Source organism: Mugil cephalus, chromosome 6 (genome assembly GCF_022458985.1).
Source record: "Mugil cephalus isolate CIBA_MC_2020 chromosome 6, CIBA_Mcephalus_1.1, whole genome shotgun sequence".
In the NCBI taxonomy this organism is placed as follows: domain Eukaryota; kingdom Metazoa; phylum Chordata; class Actinopteri; order Mugiliformes; family Mugilidae; genus Mugil; species Mugil cephalus.
Window position 1 is genome coordinate 7,652,661 of NC_061775.1, and position 22,090 is coordinate 7,674,750.

Here is a 22,090-nt window from a genome sequence, read left to right on the forward strand (position 1 = left end):
TAACAGTATTTAAACTAAATTCATTTTGACAAACACAACTACCATCCTCAGTCACCATCCATTATGATGTCATGGTTTTCAAGCTCTAGCTTTTAGCTTTAAATAAGATGTCTACACATGTTTTGCACTATTTTAACAGCGTCATTCTGAACTATCAATATACTATTATTAGTCTTCTTTAGCCTGTACGACACATTTATAATATATACTAAATGTATACATACAAAAGAATCTGAGATTCTTATTTTTAATTAATGCTGAGAAGATGAGAAGTAATAATAATGATAATGATACAATTTATTTGTGGGCACCTTTCAAGGCACTCACGTCTTAAAAAAACATCATGTACACAGGTACAGAGAGAACACAGTGAGAGAGCAGCCGTTTAATGATTAAAATATGATACAATTCCTGCTTGGTGGACTTGCACAATGCAGTAATTCACACATTTAAAGACATTATTATAAGTGGGATATGTAGTATCTAATATAAGCACCTATCACATCTATGACTCAGCTGTGAGTAAACTCTTAATTAATTTGAAACTTAAATGTCAAACCATGTCACTTTCTTAACAAGATCACATTCATGTTTAGATGCAGTGTTACATGTGTCAAGGCTCACTATTTTGTTTCATAGTTATATTAATCCAATCCCTGTAGTCAGGTATCTTGGTATACTTGTAGACTGGTTTGTCCCTGTGCATGATGCTGGCAGACACCACCCCATATGCCTTTCCATTGCAGAACAGTGGACCACCAGAGTCTCCCTGGAAGTACATGCACATTATGTAGTAAATACTTGAGTGAGCACTGAACTGATTAACACTGCACATTACAAGAATGTACTTACAGTACCGGGTCCAGCATCTCCCTCAGAGCAGTAGGCATGATGCTCTGCACATTCTGCAGTTAACGTCACATTAACTTCCATGAGTATACGAGACATATATCCGTTGTTTCTGGCTGTTTGTCCCCAACCACAAACTATACAAGATTTTGGGGTGGCATCGTCCTTATCTGTGAGAAGAATCCGTTTCACCTTGCGGTTGAATTTTACCTTGGAGCTCAACTTAACAAAGAGAGAGAAAAATTATTTATTCGCATTCACATTTATTTGCATGGTGCCTCATTTGATTTCATTTGAAACTAATGGAACATATGAAATAGGACATTTTTGCTATGATTATTGTCACTGTATTTACCTTGAGCAGCATTATGTCATTTGTAAGAACTTTGTCATCGTACTCAGGATGTGGAAACCTTTTTCCAACTGACACATTTTGTATGCCTTGTGGGTTGGAGAAATCGTGAAGTCCTAGTAAGACATCATAGGACCTGAAAGGAAAGAAGCAGGCCCAAAACTGTTACATGGGCATGAAAAGGCTCCTCTTTGTATTAACAAAACAACAAAACACACAAAATTTGGCATTGTCAGTGTGAGCCAAATCTGTTGCTGAGACAAGAAATGCTATTCGGGTGCAAACATTTCTGGCACCATCACGCTCAGATTTAAAAACTGTTTAACTTACTCGGCCTGGCAGTGGGCTGCAGTCATCACAAATTTTTTATTCAGCAGGAAACCACCACAGTATCCTGTCGGATGATTAGGCTGGTGCGTTACTAAAAGCACCATGTACGGCCTGCTGTGTTTCACAGCCTGGTGTCCTCCAATGATTTCACCTGAATGAACTGGGAAAAGAAAAACTGTCACACATTGAAAAGTTCTATTATTATACACCTACTCCACAAGTGATGAAATGAGACTCACCTTGGCCATCAAAAGTCAGCACCAGCATTAGTGCTCCCAGTACACAGTGGATAGACATGATGAGATCACAGCCGGGCTGAGCCTCTGAAGAGCAGCAGCAGCAAGCAGCTTTTAAATGTTTCCTTGTCTTCAACACAGAAGGAAGTGATTGTGTAGACTGCATATGCAAATGATGTGGCTTTAAACCATAGTGCAATCTAAGGAGGCCACCACTGTCACCTAGCGAGTGTGATTGAAATTTGGTAGTATAATCTTAACTTTTAGCATTTTGTTCACATCCACACAGCCTCGAAGAACTCTGTCAGCCTCATGGGCTCACCTGAAACACGTTCTTTCTTTCTGTTTAGCTGAATTATTTCCGACTTTTTGCCACATATTAATATGGATTGAGCCAAACAGCTATTCCTTGTAATACAGGCATAAATCACTAATGTAGAAAGATGAAGTAATATCCTGCACTATTTCAAACTACATCAAATACAGGCTTCACTTAGCAAGAGTGATGCTGCTACTTCTCAGAAGAAGTTACGCGGCCATTGGCTTGGGATGGGCGAAGATGTAACAGAATTTCACAGTGGATGAAAGAAAATAGTCCTATTTGTTGACATATTCAAGAACTGGAAATTATACATGTGTTAACATCAATGTACAATTTTTAGAGAGTGTTTCATCAAGTTGACTTTTGCATTCCACTGTATGTAGATTGGCGCTTTAGTCACTGTGCCCTACTAGAAGCCACCATGAAAGAGGGATTTAAAACCATACCAGTCATAAATTTGACAGAACTATTCAAACATAACTAACTTTACAAGGTTGGTTGTTCTGTATTTTCAGTTAGATAAACAAGTTAGCATTTAATTTTTTACTATTATTGGACTATTATTATTATTATTGCACTCTTAGCACTTACCTGTTTTGTGAAATGTCAGCTTTTCCAAAGTGCATTTTATCTTTACTACCAAGTTTAGTTATTTTAAAAGGACATGTAGGAGACTGAAGGACATTTAGTTCTTTTTGTAGGACATGCATCAGAGCCATGGAGACTTCAAGATGGAGCCATGTATCAGATCTACCAAACAACCATTACTTATGCTTGAATATGATCAGTCAAAATCTAACAAGCAATTATTCACACTTGAAATTTATGTTAGAGCTGATGCTGATGACATAATATATTATTATATTATTTATAAATAATAATAAAAAGAATAATAAGAACAAACTAGAACAATAACAACAGTTAATAAACAAAAAACATTAACAGACAAACAAAGTGGGGCAATGAAACCATAAACACGGCTCTGGAAAAGGGGAAAGAATGTCCTCACAGCCGCCTCACTCAAGACTGCCTCCTGCATGTGTCTCGGGATGAGGCTAAAAACTGGTGGCATAAATGGACAGAGATTGTAAAGGTGAAGGCAGGGTCACAGGATCTTGCTTTGTTTAAGGGTCCTCAGTGAAAACTTACAACCAATACACAAGCAAACAATACCTTTTATGGTAGTTCCATTCACACCCTTCTCATGCTTTTCATCTGTATCCTGTAAAAAAGTAAACAGGGTCAGGGAGAATGGTTAGATAAGACAGCAGGTAGCGCTTAGTCTGCACTTGATATAATACATTCCCGGCATCATATCAGTGGGTGGAGATAGACTGCTATATAAACAGATAGACAAATGACCCCCCATCACCCCCCCGATTCACATTAGTGCTTAAAGAGAAGCCTGTGATATTTGATAGTGTCCAAGTTCAAGACAGCTATGATTACATCATTTTGTAGATCAGTGGTTTTACCATGGTGGGCTGTGCAGCCTTCTGATGCCAAAGGCTGATCCGGATCGATTGTTCAATCAATCTGAGAAAGGAGTTTCGATGTATAGCTTCCCCAAGGACACTGACCGCCAGAAAAGGTGGTTGGCGATGGTCAGCAGGCAAAACTTTCAGATTAAAGGTGACAACATCAACAGAAAACTTTGTTAAGTAAGTAATGGCCACAAAGGTTTTATGATACATTTACTAAAATTTCAAAGGGCATTGTACACCTGAAGAAAGGCTGCAAGGAGAGAAGACAAGAGAAATGGTTACTTTGGCAGCAAGAGTCAAAATAAGAAGGCCAAAAAGGCTCAACCTCCTGCACCAAAGGCCATAACATCTAGGCCACTACCAAATACCTGCTTATTGCCATGGATATATTTGGCCTCTCCAGTGCTCCTCAACCTCCAGCAACCACCAGCATCTTCCTGCAGCCATCAGTGAGACACCAGGAAACAGTAACCACCAGCAGCTTCCAATTGCAGCAGACACCAGCAGCCTCCACCAGCAGGAGCTGGAGCTGTGTATTGAGCTTTGTTAACAAATTGTTAATGTTCTATTGTTGTTTTATCTGTGTCTTGTAAGATGACATTGAGTGCTTTGAAAGGTGCCTCTAAACAAAATGCATTATTATTATTATTATTACATTATTATTTATTATTATTATTTATTATTTATTATTGTAGTAGCAAAACAGCTGGCATTTAAGTAATAGTAGCAATAATAGCAGTAGCATGTTAGTATTAGCAGCAGTGGTAGTATTTGAGTAATGTTTTAAAACCTAACAATCAAAACAACTTTATATAATATCACCTGACAACAAAAGGTTAACGGACTTTAGTGAAATTATCACGTTAATTACCTCACGTTAGCCTCCGTTACAGTTAGGTCCCTAAATCCATGACATTTTTAACATCCATATTGACATTTCATGCAAACCAGTTGTAAAAATAATGTCTAAGAGTATACTTCTAACAGCTAATGCTTAAAAATATAAAAAAACCTTTAAAATGCAACTTACCAGTAATTGTTCTTGACGAGCAATTGAGATCAATGGAGCTCCGTCCCTTGTTTGGAACTATTGGTGCCTCCATCTTTCCATGAAGCTTGTTGCATGTCACACACTTATGAAGGATGCTGTTGATAGGCCTCCCAACACCGATGAACCAGTATCCAGCAGTACGAACAGCAGCTTCAGTGAACACGCGATCCTGATGCTTGACTCAATCATGGTAGTATTCCACAAGCAATTTTGCAGCATGGCTGCAACCTGGAACTATCACAGGGAACCTTTCTTTTGAGTCCAAGGCAGCATGCTTAAGCCGACCTCCAAGTAAGGGTCCAACTCCTTCGTCCAAGTAAGGGTCCAACTTTTTCAGAACACTGTATCTTGGAATGTCATTTCCATCGGCAATGCAGGCTAGCTCTTCATTGTAAGCTTCCCTCTGTACAGTCTTAATTATGACTGCTTCTGCTTGCGACAGTTCTGCCACTGTGAAAGGTTTTGTGCAAAGATGCCATGATCTGCAGGTTTTGTCTTAACCCTTAAAACACTGGACAATGTTAATGAGAGAAGCTGTAGCTCTCACCAATGACCTCTGTTGGAATTATTATACATAAGTTATCCCATATTTACTCTGAGTGTTTATGTATCTATTAATCTCCTAGTGCGCCAATGTGCAACAGTATATGTCTGTAGAGTTGCTGTGCAGGAAGGAGAAGTAGGGGGACGCGATTTCTGTCTACAATGTACAATGTCACACACTTGTCTTTCTCTTCTTTGTGCAATGTTTATGAATGTTTTAGGTTGTTTAACCTGACATTTACTTGGTCCTTCGAGCCGGATACCAACACACCTGAGGATTCCAGCAGGTGCGGCGAAATTCAGGAAAGACCGTGGCCACGGCAGAACTCCGTTAGAGAGAGTTTCTCAGACCCTTTCTGGGACTGGAGATCAGCCTGCCAGCTGGGATGCGAAGGCTGACGGTAGTCCATAAAGGGGAAAGACAACAGTGGTGAGTGGAATTTCACTTAAAAAGTGGTGAATGACTGAGGGTCATTACTCGTAGAAAAACCCTGGAAATCCTAGGCACTAGCAGGTACTGAAGGACGATGGAGTCCAAGAAATTCCGTGAAAAAGTAAAGGACGGCGGAGTCCACTAGCGCAGTTAAATTCCGTAGAATGAGTGATAGGATGACGGAGTCCTGCAAATTCCGTGTTAAAAAGGTGAGTGATTGTATGTGTGATTGGAGATTAAAATATCGCTAGGTATTTTATCTCATACCAAAACAGTAGGATTGTGAGTAGCGAGCCTCTTGTGGATGCAAAGGCAAGAACTCTCCACTCGAAAGAGTTGAAGCGAGGGTTACCACAAAAGGTAGTTTGATCGCGGCCCTACCGAACACAACCCAGTTTTTAGAACACCCTAGGTGTTAATAAACTGGACCAAATTCTCAAAAATGGGAAAAGGGGGAAGCAAAATCGATCCTAAGGAACAACTGCAGTCTAAAGTTTGGCAGTTTATAGAAAAACAGGGCCCTGATAAATTAAAACATCTAGAAAAATGGATAAAAGTTTATGGATTTGATGGCCGACTAAATACTCAGAGAATAACCGCATTACAAGATGCAATAAAAGAAAAAACTAAAATGAACATTTGAAGCCTGGTCTATGCATAGGTCTGAACATTAATATAATATAATATAATATAATATAATATAATATAATATAATATAATATAATATAATATAATATGATTTTGTAGTATGGTATAGTATATTATTGCATTTTACTGAATTTAAATCTAGAGAAGTATTTTAGATGCACTTAAAGAAGAAGAAGCTGAGCAGAAAGAGTTCACAGTGGCTTATTGACCCCTTTGATCTTAAAATGTGTCTTTACCTGCCGTAAGGACTTTCTACTGTATGTAAACAATTTAAAGTCTAGTTAAAAACTAAGGACTTCACAGTCATAGAATCATAAAAGCAGCTACAATCAGCATCAATACGAGAGCAGCAACAAGCAATATCAAGATTTATGGACCTCAGGGTTGAAGCCTCGTATTGCTCCACTCATTCAGACGCTGTATCCAGAACTACTAACAGAGTCGCCACCTCAATATGAGGAAACACCACGAACGACTCGTTCAAAAGGGAAAAGTTATACATGCTCAAAAACGATGGGGAAGCTGCTTTCCCCAGGCCCGTCTGCACCACTAACAAACTCATCGCTTAGTGAAGCTGATGCATATCCAATGATTCAAGTAGCAAACCCTAACGTAGCTCATGATCAGCCACAAACCATCCTGGTCTACAGAAAATGAACAATAGATGACATTAAAAAGGCTGTAGAAGGAGTGGCCTCCCATAAGGAGGACATCACTCAGTTTGTCCAAGATATGGAAAACGTTAGACAATCGTACCACTTAAATGGACAGGAAGTGCAACAAGTTCGGATGGCTGCACTGGTATCAGATTTCTTATTTATTTTATTAAATTTATTTATTATTGGCATTATGTCAGCGGAGACTGGGATCCTGCAAGGGGAGGCCATCCTCTGCCTCACAATGACGGAGAATTAGGCGTCCGTGTACGAGGTCTAACTGACCGAACTACACAACGTTTTAGAGCAAATTACACTGAAATAGGAAGAGTTAAACAAAAAGAAGACGAACCATTCGAAGAATATAGGATCAGAATGACCACAGTGTTTAAAGCTCACAGTGGTTTAGAAGAAACTCCTGATCAGAATGGAGCGTTCCAGCAACAATTAAAAAATGCCCTACATGCAGGATCAAAAGATATAGTACGTTTTTGGGTCAGCAAACATTACATAGGCCTTGCAACTAGAACTCTGGAGGACTATGTTAGTCATGCCCTTCACGCAGAAAAAGTTGTAAAAGAGAAAAAAGCTAAAAACCTGTAGAGACCTACCAAAATGAAAATGCGACTGATTGGGGAGAGACATCAGTAAACACATAGTATAGCTGTAGCACAGGTCTAACAAAGAAAGCCTTATTCTGGCCAGTCCAAGTACCGGCTGGTATACACCTCGATCAAAACAAAAGGATTCAATGATATGTAATGTTAACTGAGGCTGAGGAGCAGCTGTTAAAAGATGTTCCAGACAAATTATGGTCTAAAGGGCCTACTGATGTGGGATTGGTGAAAGGTGCACCTGCAAGCTGTAAATAATCCTGTAATCCAAAGAGCCCCGTGTGTGCCTGACCCTCACACACTACTAAATTCCTTACGACCAGGTAAAGGTATTTACAGTAGTAGACATCAGCAATGCATTCTTCTCAGTGCCAGTGGACAAAAATAGTCAGTTCTGGTTTGCATTTATCTTCGGGGGCCAAAGATACACATACACCAGGCTGCCCCAAGGTTACTGTGAGAGCCCAACTATTTACTCTCAAGTAATGAGTGTGAGTATGGGCAAATTCCAACCTCCAGGAGGGAGCCAAGTATTGTTGTACGTAGACGATATCTTACTGGCCTCCCCTGATATGGAAACATGTAAACAACACACTCTAAGACATCTAGCCGAGGAAGGTCACAAGGCAAGTAAAAATGTGCAAAGACCAGATAAAATATCTAGGGCATAGTCTTAGTGCAGGAGGACGAACAATATTAGAAGACAGGAAAACTACAATTCTCCAAGCTCCAAAACCAAGAACAAAGAAACGATGATGATGATGTCCTTTCTGGGCCTGACTAATTAATGCAGAACTTGGGTACCTAATTATGCAGAAATAACGGCACCACTGAGCAAATTAATGTATGAAGAAAACCTCAAAATGACATCCCCTCTGAGCTGGACCACAGAAGCTGAAGAAGCATTCTGCAACATAAAACAAGTCTTAGTGTTCAGCACAGCATTAGCGTTGCCAAATTATAGCAAAACCTTTGTTCAAATGGTAGATTGCAAAGGTCACTTTATGACCTCAGTATTGGCTCAACAGCATGGAGACAAAATGAAACCTATAGCGTACTTCTCATCTAAGTTAGACAGTGTGGCATGTGCACTGCCTCACTGTGTTAGAGCAGTGATAGCAGCCTCTCTGGCAGTAGAAACGAGTGCCACAATAGTGTTGTTCCACCCTCTGATTCTGAAAGTACCACATGATGTTGCTGTACTACTCTTACAAACGAACATGACATTCTTGTCACCAGGAAGACATTTATCATGCATGTCTACGCTACTATCACAACCGCACCTCTCTATAGAGAGATGCACCACGCTGAATCCCGCCACATTGTTGCCTCTACCAGAAGACGGAACGCAACACGATTGTGAAGAGCTAGCAGAACAAACGGCCAAAAGCAGAACCGATCTGAGAGACCAGCCATTAGAAAAAGGAGAGGTGCTATTTGTAGATGGTTCTTCTAAAAAGAATGAACTAGGAAAAACCCTAACAGGATATGCGGTTGTGACCCAAAAAAACGTGTTACAAGCAGAACAGCTTCCCTCACACTACTCAGTGCAAGCAGCGCAGCTAGTAGCATTAACTGAAGCGTGTAAAATAATGAAAAACAAAGAAGTAACAATCTACACTGATAGCCAGTACGCGTATGCAACAGTTCATACCTTTGAAAAACAGAGGCATGATTATGTCAACGGGGAAGCCAGTGACACATGCCGAACTCTTAACAGATTTACTGCAAGCAGTACAATTACCTAAAGCATTAGCTAAATGTAAATGTGCGGCGCATACGTCAGGCACGGATACCATTTCCCTAGGAAAGCCCGCATTCTGAAAAAGACACCTGGATAAAGAATGGGGCGAAATTACAATCTGACGTATATGTATGACCAGACAACAAACCTATCCTACCAAAAAACATGTATAAATGGATGAAGCCATGGTTCTACGCATGTCTCAACAGGAGGGATGGTAGGGCAGGTACATCAATGTTATACCACTTAACTCTTGTCAGTGAGGTTCAGATAATGAAGAAATAGCAAACCACTGAATGCCAACAATGTTCCCAATCATCAAGAGTGAGGATATAATAAATGCAGATAATTCAAAAATGTTTGTAGAGCATGCCTAACGTGTGATAGACACAACTCACAAGGAAACCTGAGACCTCTTGGAGGACGGTTCCCTACACCTCAATATCCATTCCAAATCATCCATATGGATTTTATAGAACTGAGCCAGAGTGAAGGGAAAAAGTACTGTCTAGTCATAATAGATGCATTCTCAAAGTGGACTGAGCTCTTCCTGACTAAACACCCAGACGGTCTTACGGTGGCAAAAGCACTCTGTAAAGATATAATCCCCAGGTATGGAATACCTGAGAAAATATACAGTGACAATGGAACTCGTTTTGTAAATCAAATTGTGAAGAAGATTGGTGTAATGTTTCACATTGATCTGAAAAAACACTGTGCTTGCCACCCTCAAAGCCCTGGTTTAGTAGTAAGGATGAATGGAACAATTAAAAATAGACTGAAAAAAATGTATTGAAGAGACAGGGAGACCATGGACACAATGTTTAGACTTAGTGAAATTATATATCAACATTACGAATCAAACTCCTCTTCATCGCAGGCAGCTGTGCGCTGGAGACCATAAATGGCCACAGCAGGAGACGGACTGTTACTGAACATGTGCACTCTTATTCGGATGTCGATGATCTCCTTGCTGGTGTCGTCATCCTTGAACTACATGAAACGCAAGAAATCTTGGCTGTCCTCTCTTATGATGAAACTGTGGAACATCTGTTTGATGTCTGCAGTCACGGCCACTGGTTCTCGTCTGAAGCGAGCAGACTATTATTCAGGTCTGGACCCTAGAGGAGAACATCGTTCAGAGAGATGCCTTGTTTTTGTGCGCTAGAGTCAGAGATGACTTTGATCTCCCCAGGCTTCTGTGGACGGTATATCCCGAACATAGGCAAGTACCAACACTCTTGGTCTTCTTGCAGGGGTGGGGCTACCTCCACGTGGTCCCGGTCAAAAATCTTCTTCATGTAGGTGATGAAGTGAGCCTGCATTTCAGGTTTCTTCTCCAGTGTGCATAGGAGAGAAGTTAGGCATGCCAATGCAATGTCTCTATTGTTGGGGAGCTGCTGGCGTGGCTTTTGGAATGGGAGTGGTGCCACCCAACTGTTGCTGTCATCCCTGACCTTTTCTCTGTCCATGGTTTCCAAAAGCTGTCCTTTCAAAGATGGTGGTTCCTATGGCACCGTCATCGAAGATACGAGTGTTGCATGCAAGGGAAATCAGTTTACTGCTACATTGAACCGGTTGGGACATGTAGGAAGAAGAGAAGGGCGTCCATTGTCATGTACATGAGTGTGGTAAATACTCACATCTGTGGACTTGTGCACTGATTCTAGGCAGACGTCTCCCACCACGACTCAACCCAGGTCGAGTATCTGCGCATCTGCGATGGGCAATAGACTTTAGGTGAGCATGCCAATGTGCTGCCTCAGGTGTTGGTATTTCGGCCTTATCATCAGGCATGTTATTGCATTCAATCAGAGTAGGTAGTTTGACCTTTGTTGTTCTGTGTAAAGACTCGACTATAAAACCTGTAGCTCTTCTCTCTGTGGTTTCTGTCACACCTGCACAGGTGCGTAGGGTGTATGTCGAGCTTGCTCCTTTGATATTGAACAGGTTGAAGAATTCAGTTCTTGCAAGCAAACGGTTGTTCTGATCATCTAGGATTACATAGAGCTTGACTGCCTTCTCAGGGCGGCTCTCCAGGTAAATGTTAGCTGGGCAGATTTTCACACACGACCTTGTATTTCTGTCACCTCCACAGACTTCAGTACACTTTGAAGTGACAGCTGGCTGAGTACTCCTTCATCTTCCTCCCCGCCATGCTCGGTTGAAGTTGCACCAGCTGGTCCTGGATGAAGGGCTGCAACGTGAATGTCGCTGTCACATTCCTTACATTTGATGACTGCCTTACAGTTCCTGGCGAGATGACTGGTTGTAGTGCAACATCTGAAGCATATGCCATTTTTCCTTAAGAAACTCTTACGCTCCTCTAAAGGTTTGTTCCTAAATCCCCTGCAGTACCCGAGTGGATGTGGCTTCTTATGAAGTGGGTATTTCTTGTCAACATCATCCAAACCTTTACTTGAACTACTCAACTTACTCGCATTATCTGACAAGACCTCAGTCTTGTGGGTGTAGATTGAGCTTTTCCCAGGCCTCTTGGCTGGTTGCTCCAGTTCTGATGTAGATTGGTTTCCTGATGAAAGGGCAAAGCTTGGATAGTTGCGCATCCGTGCTTCTCTGCAGATAAAGTTACAGAAGAATGAGAATGGAAGAAAAGCAACATGATGCACTGCTTTGTATTGGGAACCTTGAGCCATCAACTTATCCTGAAGATTGTAAAGTAGCTTGTCTACTATCGGTGCTACACCACGAGCAGTGTCGTGGTAGTTCAGTCTGGGTAAGAAACCTTTGTCTTTAGCACACTCCACCTCCTGTAGGAGATCTCCTAGCTCTCTAAGTTTTACAGCATCCTTGTTACTAATCCGTGGAAAGTTGTCAATTCTGTCAAAGAGAGACTGCTCTACAATCTCAGGGGATCCGTAGAAGTCTTCAAGGCATTTCCAAACCTTTTCCAGGCCTGTAGTAGGATTAGTTATGTGCTTGTCTCGAATCCTCCTAACATGATGTGCAGACTGTTCTCCTAAGCAGTTTCAAAGAAGATCTAGCTCCTCACTAGCTGATAGGTGCACTCCCTCTATGGCAGGGGTCGGCAACCCGGGGCTCCGTAGCCACATACGGCTCTTTCGCTCTCTGTGGCAAGCAGTACGGAGCAAGGACACTGATCAAAGCTGTTCACTTTTTTACGCTAACTGCCTCAGAATAGCGGTAACTAGTCACTCATCAGTGAACAAGCGAGAGTTACACAACAACTGAATGACACACCACACTCATGGTTGTAACATCAAACTACCAAAAAACACTGAACTCCCACAGTGCATTGCAGCACATTTACTAGTTGCTATCGAGTATTTAATTCAAATGTAATTTTATTTTAGTGCGTTAGTTTTTTAAATATAATTCTAAATTTAAATTGATGATGATCTTTTAACATTAAAAAAAAACAATGTGTTTAATTTTTTGTCGCTCAAAAAATACATCATAACCGCTGACGTGCGACACCCACCATCAGGCACAGCCCGCTATTTATTGAATTTTTCGACCCCAGGTAAGCCAACCGTGGATAAATCCCTGTTATGTTACATAAATGCAATTTCGTTTTCTTTCTAGCAGTTCTTTCATTTCATAAATGCAACACACTATAGGCCTAGCATAGTGGTAAAAACGATATATGCAGTGTTATCCTCATTTTAGATGTCAAAGGGGTTTTGTGGCTCCCAGTGTTTTCTTTTCTGTGGGAAACGGATCCAAATGGCTCTTTGAGTGTTGAAGGTTGCCGACCCCCGCTCTATGGCATTCGTGAAAGATGACTTCCATGACCAATAGTTCTCGGGATTATTGAGTCCAGAGGTAATAAGCTCACGACGTGCCAAGTACCTGGCGACATCACCCATGTCGGTGTCATTGTAGAGCGGTGGTTGTGGTGTAGTCTTCGCTGGTGAGGAAGAGAAACGTGGTGCCGGGGGGGCGACGTGTATCATATACGCACAAACTGACAGATAGCTAACAGCAGGATTTTAGAGAAAGTCAGACACAGGAGTATGTTTATGTTTCTTTACTTTTTTGAGTCATTTTTACTCTTCTTTCCATCCTTTTTGTAAAACTGAAATGAATATAACAAAAATATAACGCAAAATGAATTTACATTGATTACAATCTCAATGCACAATCCATAACAAATTATTTACGGTACTCTATTGAGTAAAACACAGAAAAAGTAACAAAATTTACAAGCAAAGGCTCTCCAAGGCACTAATGTAGCTGAAAAGAGGAGAGGAGCTGACTGCCTGAACGCATGGACCAATAATGAGTACACCTCCTGGTCACATGACCTTAACTGACCAATAGGAAAACACTTAACAACATAGTGTCTTTTATGACAGATTGCAACAAAATAAGACTAAAGTGTCACATCTAGAGGCCACAAAATATGTGCCATGACAACTTTTCAAGTCAAATTTACAGTGCGCCCCTAAATTTTCTGCTTGCGCCCCTAAAAGTTAAGTGAGGGGCCACTGTGCCCCTAGTAAAAAAAAAGTTCTAGTCTAGTGTATCACAGTATTTCTTGATCAGTTTAATGAAAAGAAAAGAAAAGGCTGTATTGATTGCGGATGGAGGATTCGCTCATGTGCATCATCCTGCACTTCTATGTCTGAGGTGTGAGTTTGAAGTGACAATTCACATGATTTTGCATCTTTCATAGTTGTAACTGACAGGAAACGCTGATCTTATCTTAAACCACCTTAAACCATTTCCTCTTCTCGATTCTCTGAAATACCAGTAAATCAACTGATAGGTATTGATATGAAAGCTCTGAGATATCAGATGGAATGTATATATAGGGGTGTATTTTTTAACCACCTGCTAGCAGCATTTGTAACTGTTGAACCTTTCAAGGTTCAGGGCTTCAACACATTCACTTAGACTTAGACTTAGACAGACTTTAATGATCCACTAGAGAAATTACTTTGTCACCGTAGCTTTGTTATACATAAAAGTAAGCACTCTTAAAAAAGAAAAAGAAAAAAAACACGAGAAACATTCAAATAAAATAAGATTAGATTGAAATTATTAACTAGCAAAATAAACAAATAAACAGTGTTCAAGGTAATGTGGTTGTTTGGCCAGTTGCATAGCAACAGCGGCATGGATTGTGTCTCATGGTGTTTCCTTGTCCTTGTCGCTGAGGGAGGGATGAAAACGCCAACAGAGTGTGTCAACCAACAGAGCACAGGCACACTGTGGTTGGTATGAACCAGGTCTCCAAAGCCCTTCTCATGGCACACTCCCTCTGGGTCCCATCAAGTGCACACAGTCCATCCATTCTGCCTCCAAAGACCTCAAAGAGCTGCTGATCACAGGAACACACCACGGGACACAACAGCCGCTCCACTGTGAAGTAAAATAACCCCTGATTTAAAATGCAAAGTCTAACTAATTTTGATTAGACTGATAAAGAATGAACCATAAATCTATATAATAAATTTTGTCTAAATAAATTTCACTAAATGAGAGAGTGTCCTATTGGGTGTTGGGGTACAAGCCCAGCTACAGTAGAGCATTGATTTGAACTCTGAAACTTAGTCAGAAATCTCCCATGGCATTCAGATGAGTGAGACAAACATTACAGAGGGAAACTAAAAAAGGGTACTGAAAGACAAAGTAAAGTGACAGCCTTTGCTGCTTCCCTTTTTGGGCCCTGATTCTCAGCTCACATGGTTCCCTTTATTATTTATTTATCTTTTTACACCTAGTGAACAAAGAAAACACAAATCATTTTTTGTATTTTTATTATAATAATAATTGTTATTATTGTTGTTGCTTACAGTGTAATACTTTTTACTATTTTTATTTTTATTTTGTTTTATGTTAATTTATTGAATTAAGCTACTGTGATGTGTTACTGCTTTGCTTTTGGGGGCGCTGGGCCACCGCCCTCTCTGTATATAAAAAAAATATATAAAAATATACTTTAATATATTCAGTTTTAAATGTCAGTTTTACCTACCAGTGTGTGTGCCTAGATAAGTTACAATTCCACCAATTGACAGACAGACTCGTATAGTTTCCCCCCTGACGAGTGCCCCAGAAGTGCAGCGAAATAGCCAATTGTGTACAGTTGCTAGAGAAAATTTATAAATAAATGGGCAATCAGAGAAGAAAGCTTGTGTGGCGCAGTCAGTCAGTCAGTCAGGCAGAGGAGTGATGGAAAACTGAACAGCAATTAGCAGCTTCCACCATATTCAGTGAGATCTGCCCGTTTGTAAGAAGGACGATAGAGGAGTTGGTAGGAGCATAAATCATGGCTGATAGGCTGTGGAATAGCCAATGCTCTTCTCTGTTTTTCCTTGTATTCTTTTTTAAAATGAAAAGTGTGATACACCGTGGACACAATCAGGACAGTGACACTTAAAGCACCTCCCCAAATGTATCAAGAAGCATAAACGATCAAGAGTTCATATGGAAAACTGCATCAAGCTAGCTGTGCTAGGAAAGATTAGCATAGCAACGCAGCTGGATGACGGCACAATGAAGAGGTCGATAAGAACACCAGGATCATTGAGAAATTTGCCACTCGGAAAGACAGACGAGCAAAGTTCTTATACAAATAAGAACTATCCATCCACTTGAGAGTTTCTTTGCCAAACATTTCGAAGCTGAAGGCATGCCATTGGCTATGGTTACGTGCAGTTAATGGGCTACAAATCCCTTACATTGGCTATTTGGAACTTGACGTTCAGGTATTAGGCAAGCAAATCCCCAAGCGTGGTGTACTAGTCATCAAGCACACGCCTGATGCCAGCCCCAATCCAGACATCTATGGATTTCTCGGCATGAATGTGATCCGTGAGTGTTACAAGGAACTGTTTTTGGAACATGGCACTGCACTTTTTGATCTTCCCCCTGTCAAGCAGAACCCATGGCAGGAGGCATTGCAATTCTGTCACAGAGCCCAACTGCAGCCTGAATTCCAAGCGAGTGGCCCAGTTAGAGTTAAGGGCCGAAGGAGAATTCACATCCCAGGAGGCACAATGAAATTGGTGCCCACTACTTGCAGGAAGGCATCTACAGTCCACAAGGAGTCAGCCCTCTTTGAACCGCTGGAGGCAGGTCTGCCTTATGGCCTCCTTGCTTCCCCAGTCCTGGTCAGAGTGGTAAATGGGACTGCCTTTACCCCTTTCACCAATGTAGGGACCACAGAGGCAACCTCATTCCTGAGCGCTGTAGTCCCTTTGCCTCCCCAATTGTGAAAGACTCCACCATCAGGTTCTGTGTTGATTATCGCCTCCTGAATGCAAAGACTAGGAGAGATGCTTTTCCCCTACCTCGTATTGAGGAGACCCTTGATGCCTTGTCTGGTGCGTGCTGGTTCTCGACATTGGATCTAGCCAGCGGGTATAACCAAGTCCCAGTTGCTGAACCTGATAAAATGAAGATAGCCTTCTGTACCCCATTCGGGCTGTTTGAATTTAACAGGATGCCTTTTGGCTTGTGTAATGCCCCCAGAACTTTTCAAAGGCTAATGGAGAGAATGTTTGGATGACAAAATCACCAATCCCTTTTGTTGTATTTGGATGATGTCATTGTTTTCTATGCCACAGTGGATGAACATGTGCGACGTCTGGGAGCTGTGATGGAGATCTTGCAGTTGCAGAACCTGAAGGCTAAACTGGAAAAGTGCTGCTTCCTGAAAACAGAGGTGAAGTACCTAGGCCATGTCATTTCCAAAGATGGTGTAGCTATTGATCCTGACATCTGACACCTGACAAATCTCTGTAGTGGCCAATTGGCAAACTCCAAAGACTGTTTCTGAGCTGAGGTCATTCCTCGGCTTTGCAAGCTATTACCGTCACTTTGTTCAAGGCTTTGCTAAGCTGGCTGTACCTCTCCATTAACTTGTGGCTGAATTGGTGGGCTCAAAAACCAAAAAGCCATCCAAACAGCCCTTACAGGAAGTGTGGTCAGAGCAATGTGGAAAAAAGCTTTCAGGATCTCAAGGCAAGATTAGTGGATTCCCCTGTACTGGCATATACTGATTTTTCACTCCCCTGCATCCTTGAGATTGATGGCAGCCACTGGGGGCTTGGTGCAGTACTACCAGCAACAGGATGGTGGAATGCGCCCAGTTGCATATGCTAGTAGAGGCTTAAGGCCCACAGTACGAAGCATGTCAAACTATTCCTCAATGAAGCTGGAGTTTTTAGCCTTGAAATGGGCTATGACAGAAAAATGTATCTATAAGAGTATCTGTTGGGCCATAAATGTGTTGTCTACACAGATAACAACCCCTTAAGCCATCTGTCCAATGCAAAGCTTGGTGTGTCAGAACAACGTTGGGCTGCCCAACTCTCTGCCTTTGATTTCACAATCAAGTATTGCCCCGGTTGCACCAATGGCAATGCCCATGCACTTTCTCACCAGTACCAACCATCTGACTCCATGGCACAAATTGAAGCCTTGCTGCCTGGCACCTCACTGCCGGACGCCTTACTCCACACTGACGCTCCACCTCACCAACAGGCCAACTCACTCCTCTGCTGATCTTGCTGCCTTGCAGAAAAACGACACCATTATTATTGTGTTCCTGAGGTTTTGGCAGAGAGGAGCAGGGCCAAACTGGCAAGAACGTAAGGGTCTATCTCCATCTGTGCTGGAAACGCTGCGGCAGTGGAAAAAGTTGGTGGAAAAGGATGGGGTCCTCTACCGGCAAGTGTTCAGACATGATGGTGGGGAGGCAGTGCGCCAGTTGATGTTACCACAAGCCCTGAAAGGTGAGGTCACGCACCAATTACACAGTAATCATGGCCACCAGGGAATGGACAGAACATTTGAATTGCTGTGGAGGAGGTGCTACTGGCCTTTTATGTTTAAGGACATCCAGAACCACTGCCAACAATGTGAACGATGTGCGTTGGCCAAAGCAGTTCGCCTCAAACCTAAGACAACCATGGGCCACCTCCTGGCGTCCAGGCCAAATCAGATTTTAGACATGGACTTTACATGCCTGGAACCCGCTGCTGATGGCCGTGAAAATGTATTGATTCTAACTGATGTGTTTTCTAAGTATACACAGGCCATTGCTACCAGGGAACAGCCCTACTTCCTCATGTTTGGCCAAGAGCCCCAGCTGCCTGTTGACTTCCTGTTAGGGATGGTGGAGGAGCCAGTGCAGGGCCCTGTCCACAGCTGTGTACAAGACCATCACAACCCCCTGAAAGTTGCATATGAAGGAGTCCAGAAACAGATGCAAGCTGCGGCCCAGAAACGTGCAGATCAGCAGAGTGGACCTGCTTCAGATCCACTGCAGTTACACCAGCTGGTGTACCTTTGAGACCACACCATAAGGGGCAGGAACAAAATCCAAAGTCCTACCCCCTTCCATATCCTTAAGGTCCCTGGTGCTGGTCCAGTGTATACACTAGCCCCTGTAACTCATCCCGAAAAGGTAAAGCACATCAACAGACAGTTTATCAAGCCAGTTGCTAGTAATCTCTGTGAAGAGATTGACATGTCAGCACATCTATCTACTCCCCTTCATTTATCCCCTGTCGTTGCGCCATGAAGGACAACACGCTCTACTCCATTTATGCCCTCTACAATCTTGGTGCATTGTTGGGGCGCCAATGCAAAAACAAGGGGGTCAGATGTGAGGGCTGACACCTGAGTGGGAAGTCCCGCCCATCTAGGTAAGGAAGGAGTTTTCCCCCTTTATAAGCTCAGGTGTGGACAATTACTGCCTCTTTGTCTGGGGCCTCTGGATGTCAGGTAGGACTGATGTGTAGGAATAAGTGAAGCTGCTGTCTGGTGAAACAACTCCTGTTTAAATGAGTTTGTAACCCCTCTTTGTCTGGGGCCTCTGGATGTCAGGAGAGAGTCTGCGTTTCACTGCTCCCCTGGTCGAGCCACTGCACAAAGCCAGTCACCCTACCTGGGCCAGCTCCAGTGGTAATCTTGTTGACGGATTTGGTGCCAGACTGCTGCTTTGTCGGGATGAATGTAACTAGGCTGTAGCATCAGGACTGATTATAACCAACCATTTAAAGGACTAAAGGACTGGGAAACTCTTACCTTTCTGACTCACATTCATACTGTTCAACTGCTTGCAAAATTATCCTTGATGTCTATATATTGCACACATTGTTTTAATGATTGATGGCTGTGAACCAATTGATTTTTTTTTACTATATTTTGTTTTGTCTTTTGTTCTAGGCAGACGGAGGACCTGCGGGGAGTACGCATGGGATACACACACACATTGCATGCATGGTGGTAGATTCGCCCTTTCTGTTGCAGTGTGCAGTTTGCAGTAGGTTGCAGTACTCACGGTGTATACACGTGGTGGTTGTTGGGGTTGGCGATAGAATCTCCCTGCAGTGAGTATCCTGTCTTGTATTTATGTTATTTTATTCTAGTAGTTGGCATAGTACTCATTTTAGTATTCTTATCATTGTATAATAAAAAGAATTGATAACACTTTTTATGAAGGTTCGATTTATAATGCCCTATGAATGCACTCATAATATTTTATAAGGTGTCTATAAAGCATTATAATGGTCATTATTACCATCTATACATATTCACAAGTCGTCATAACCAACTTCATGATGCACTATGACAACTGGTTATGAATGATTATAATTTTAATCTGAATAGTGCATTATAAATATGTCAATATCTGCCTAGTCACTTGTTCATTTTATGATGCATCATAACTACTTTGCTTTGCTAAATGTACATAGTGATGCATAATGAGTTTTGACTTCACCTAAAGTGCTTTATATCTCTAGTTATAAGTATATGTAATAAAGTTATAATAATGTATACATCTCCCTACAGCACACAGTTATAAACATCTATGCAATATCATAAGTGCTATTTGTCAGTGCTAAGTAAAGTGACAAGAATATGACACTATTATTAACAGATATAAGTTACTATGAGTAATTAAAAGGTGCAATGAACTAAGTCCTGAGTCTGGCATCTTTACCCCATATGCACAATGTTAATATCATAGGTGTTATTTGTCAGCTTTAGGTAAATTAGTGCAAATGAGGTGTTGTGGATATAAGACTATTATAAACAAATATGAGGCACAATGAAATGAGAGCCTGGAAGGTAAAGACAAAAGGAATGCATTTAGTTCACTTTATTTTCATTTAAACCAACACACATAATCAGAATGATTATCAATGTTCTGAGCACATTACACAAACACATGAAACAGGCCACAAAGAAATGTCCTAGAAACAATCCTAGAAATGTGGCTCTTAAAAGTGCCTTTGGGTTGGTGAGGTGATTCAGGGTCAGAGGTCAGGAGATGGTTTGACAGCAACTACAAGAAGAACAGAGGGAAATCTTTAGTGCTCTAGCTGGGTTTGTTTTTTTTTTTATGCAGAAAGGTTTGATTGAAAACACATAAGCAGATCACGTTTTTTTGTTTAAAGCAGCCTAATGAGACATTGTGTTACCGCATATCATGCAGGCAGCGCAGATTACCCGTAGGTGGCTTAAGCTAGCTACACGAAAGTTACCAGACACGGCTAGTTTTAACTCACAAGTTAGATCGTTTTCATATTCTTGAGTTTAATGATTGAAACCATTCGAACTCATTGCTTTAATATGTAATCGATGTGCTTCATGTAAGCAAAGTAAGGCATTAGCTCACAAAACACTAGCAGGACAGAGAGACAACCTACCTGTCCTGGAGAGGACTCAGTGGAGAAAGGAAAGAAAAACCGCTTTCTGATACAGTCAATGCTTTACGACAGTGGGTGGAGCTGTGGACGGAGGTGGGTGGGTGGGGTCAGAGGTCAGGGGTCATGGACTAAGGAATGACATTTCTACAATAACAATAATATAAATAAAAACGATATTAAAATAATATCTGACGGCATTCAATAAAGGCGGATATTTCTAGCGATCCTGTATAAGAGACCGATATAACAAATAACCATTAATTTTTTTTCGAATCTCAAAGTGCCGAATCCTGCAACAAAATTGACGTTACATTAAAAACCGAAATAAGACCATTACAAATCTAGTCTAAATGAAATAAAATCAAACCTCTTCATTGCGCAGTGTCACATTGACAGTGGTCCTCATAGCACGAAATAACTTCCAATTGAAATACATCAGTTTGAAATTCGTTTCGAGCGGCATGAAAATTTGAGAAAAATCGGCAGGCACCAAACAATAGATTAATTTTCGTGACAGTTTCACATCCACTGTGAGACCGGGTTGGCATTTAACCGCTTCTTTATACAGGATCGCTAGAAATGTCCGCATTTATTGAATGCCGTCAGATATGATTTTAATATCGTTTTTATTTATATTATTATTATTGTAGAAATGTCATTCTTTAATCCATGGCCCCTGACCTCTGACCCCACCCACCTCCCTCCTCAGCTCCTCCCACTGTCGTAAAGCATTGACTGCGGGTTTTCTGCTCTTTCTTCGCTGAGTCCTCTCCGGGACGGGTAGGTTGTCTCACTGTCCTGCTAGTGTTTTGTGAGCTAATGCCTTACTTTGCTTACATGAAGCACATCGTTTATATATTAAAGCAATGAGTTCGAATGGTTTCAATCATTAAACGCAAGAATATGAAAACGATCTAATTTGTGAGTTAAAACTAGCCGCGTCTGGTAACTTTCGTGTAGCTAGCTTAAACCATCTACGGGTAATCTGCGGTGCCTGCACGAAATGCGGTAACATAATGTCTCATTAGGCTGCTTTAAACAAAAACACGTGATCTGCTTATGTGTTTTCAATCAAACCTTTCTGCATAAAAAAACAAACCCAGCTAGAGCACTAAAGATTTGCCTCTGTTCTTCTTGTAGTTGCTGTCAAACCATCTCCTGACCTCTGACCCTG

At 41.5% G+C, this 22,090-nt stretch overlaps 1 protein-coding gene across 1 annotated transcript; it reads right to left on the reverse strand.

The window, feature by feature from the left end:
• Window positions 1–370: 370 nt before the first annotated feature.
• Window positions 371–1,915, reverse strand: LOC125008926 (granzyme B(G,H)-like). Its single transcript, XM_047586336.1, has 5 exons — window positions 1,771–1,915; window positions 1,532–1,691; window positions 1,205–1,337; window positions 853–1,071; window positions 371–769 (listed from the first exon to the last, which is right to left on the reverse strand). Exons 1-5 carry the CDS (start codon window positions 1,826–1,828, stop codon window positions 614–616), a joined length of 726 nt encoding a protein of 241 aa, XP_047442292.1. The 5' UTR covers window positions 1,829–1,915; the 3' UTR covers window positions 371–613.
• Between the last annotated feature and the right edge of the window lie 20,175 nt (window positions 1,916–22,090).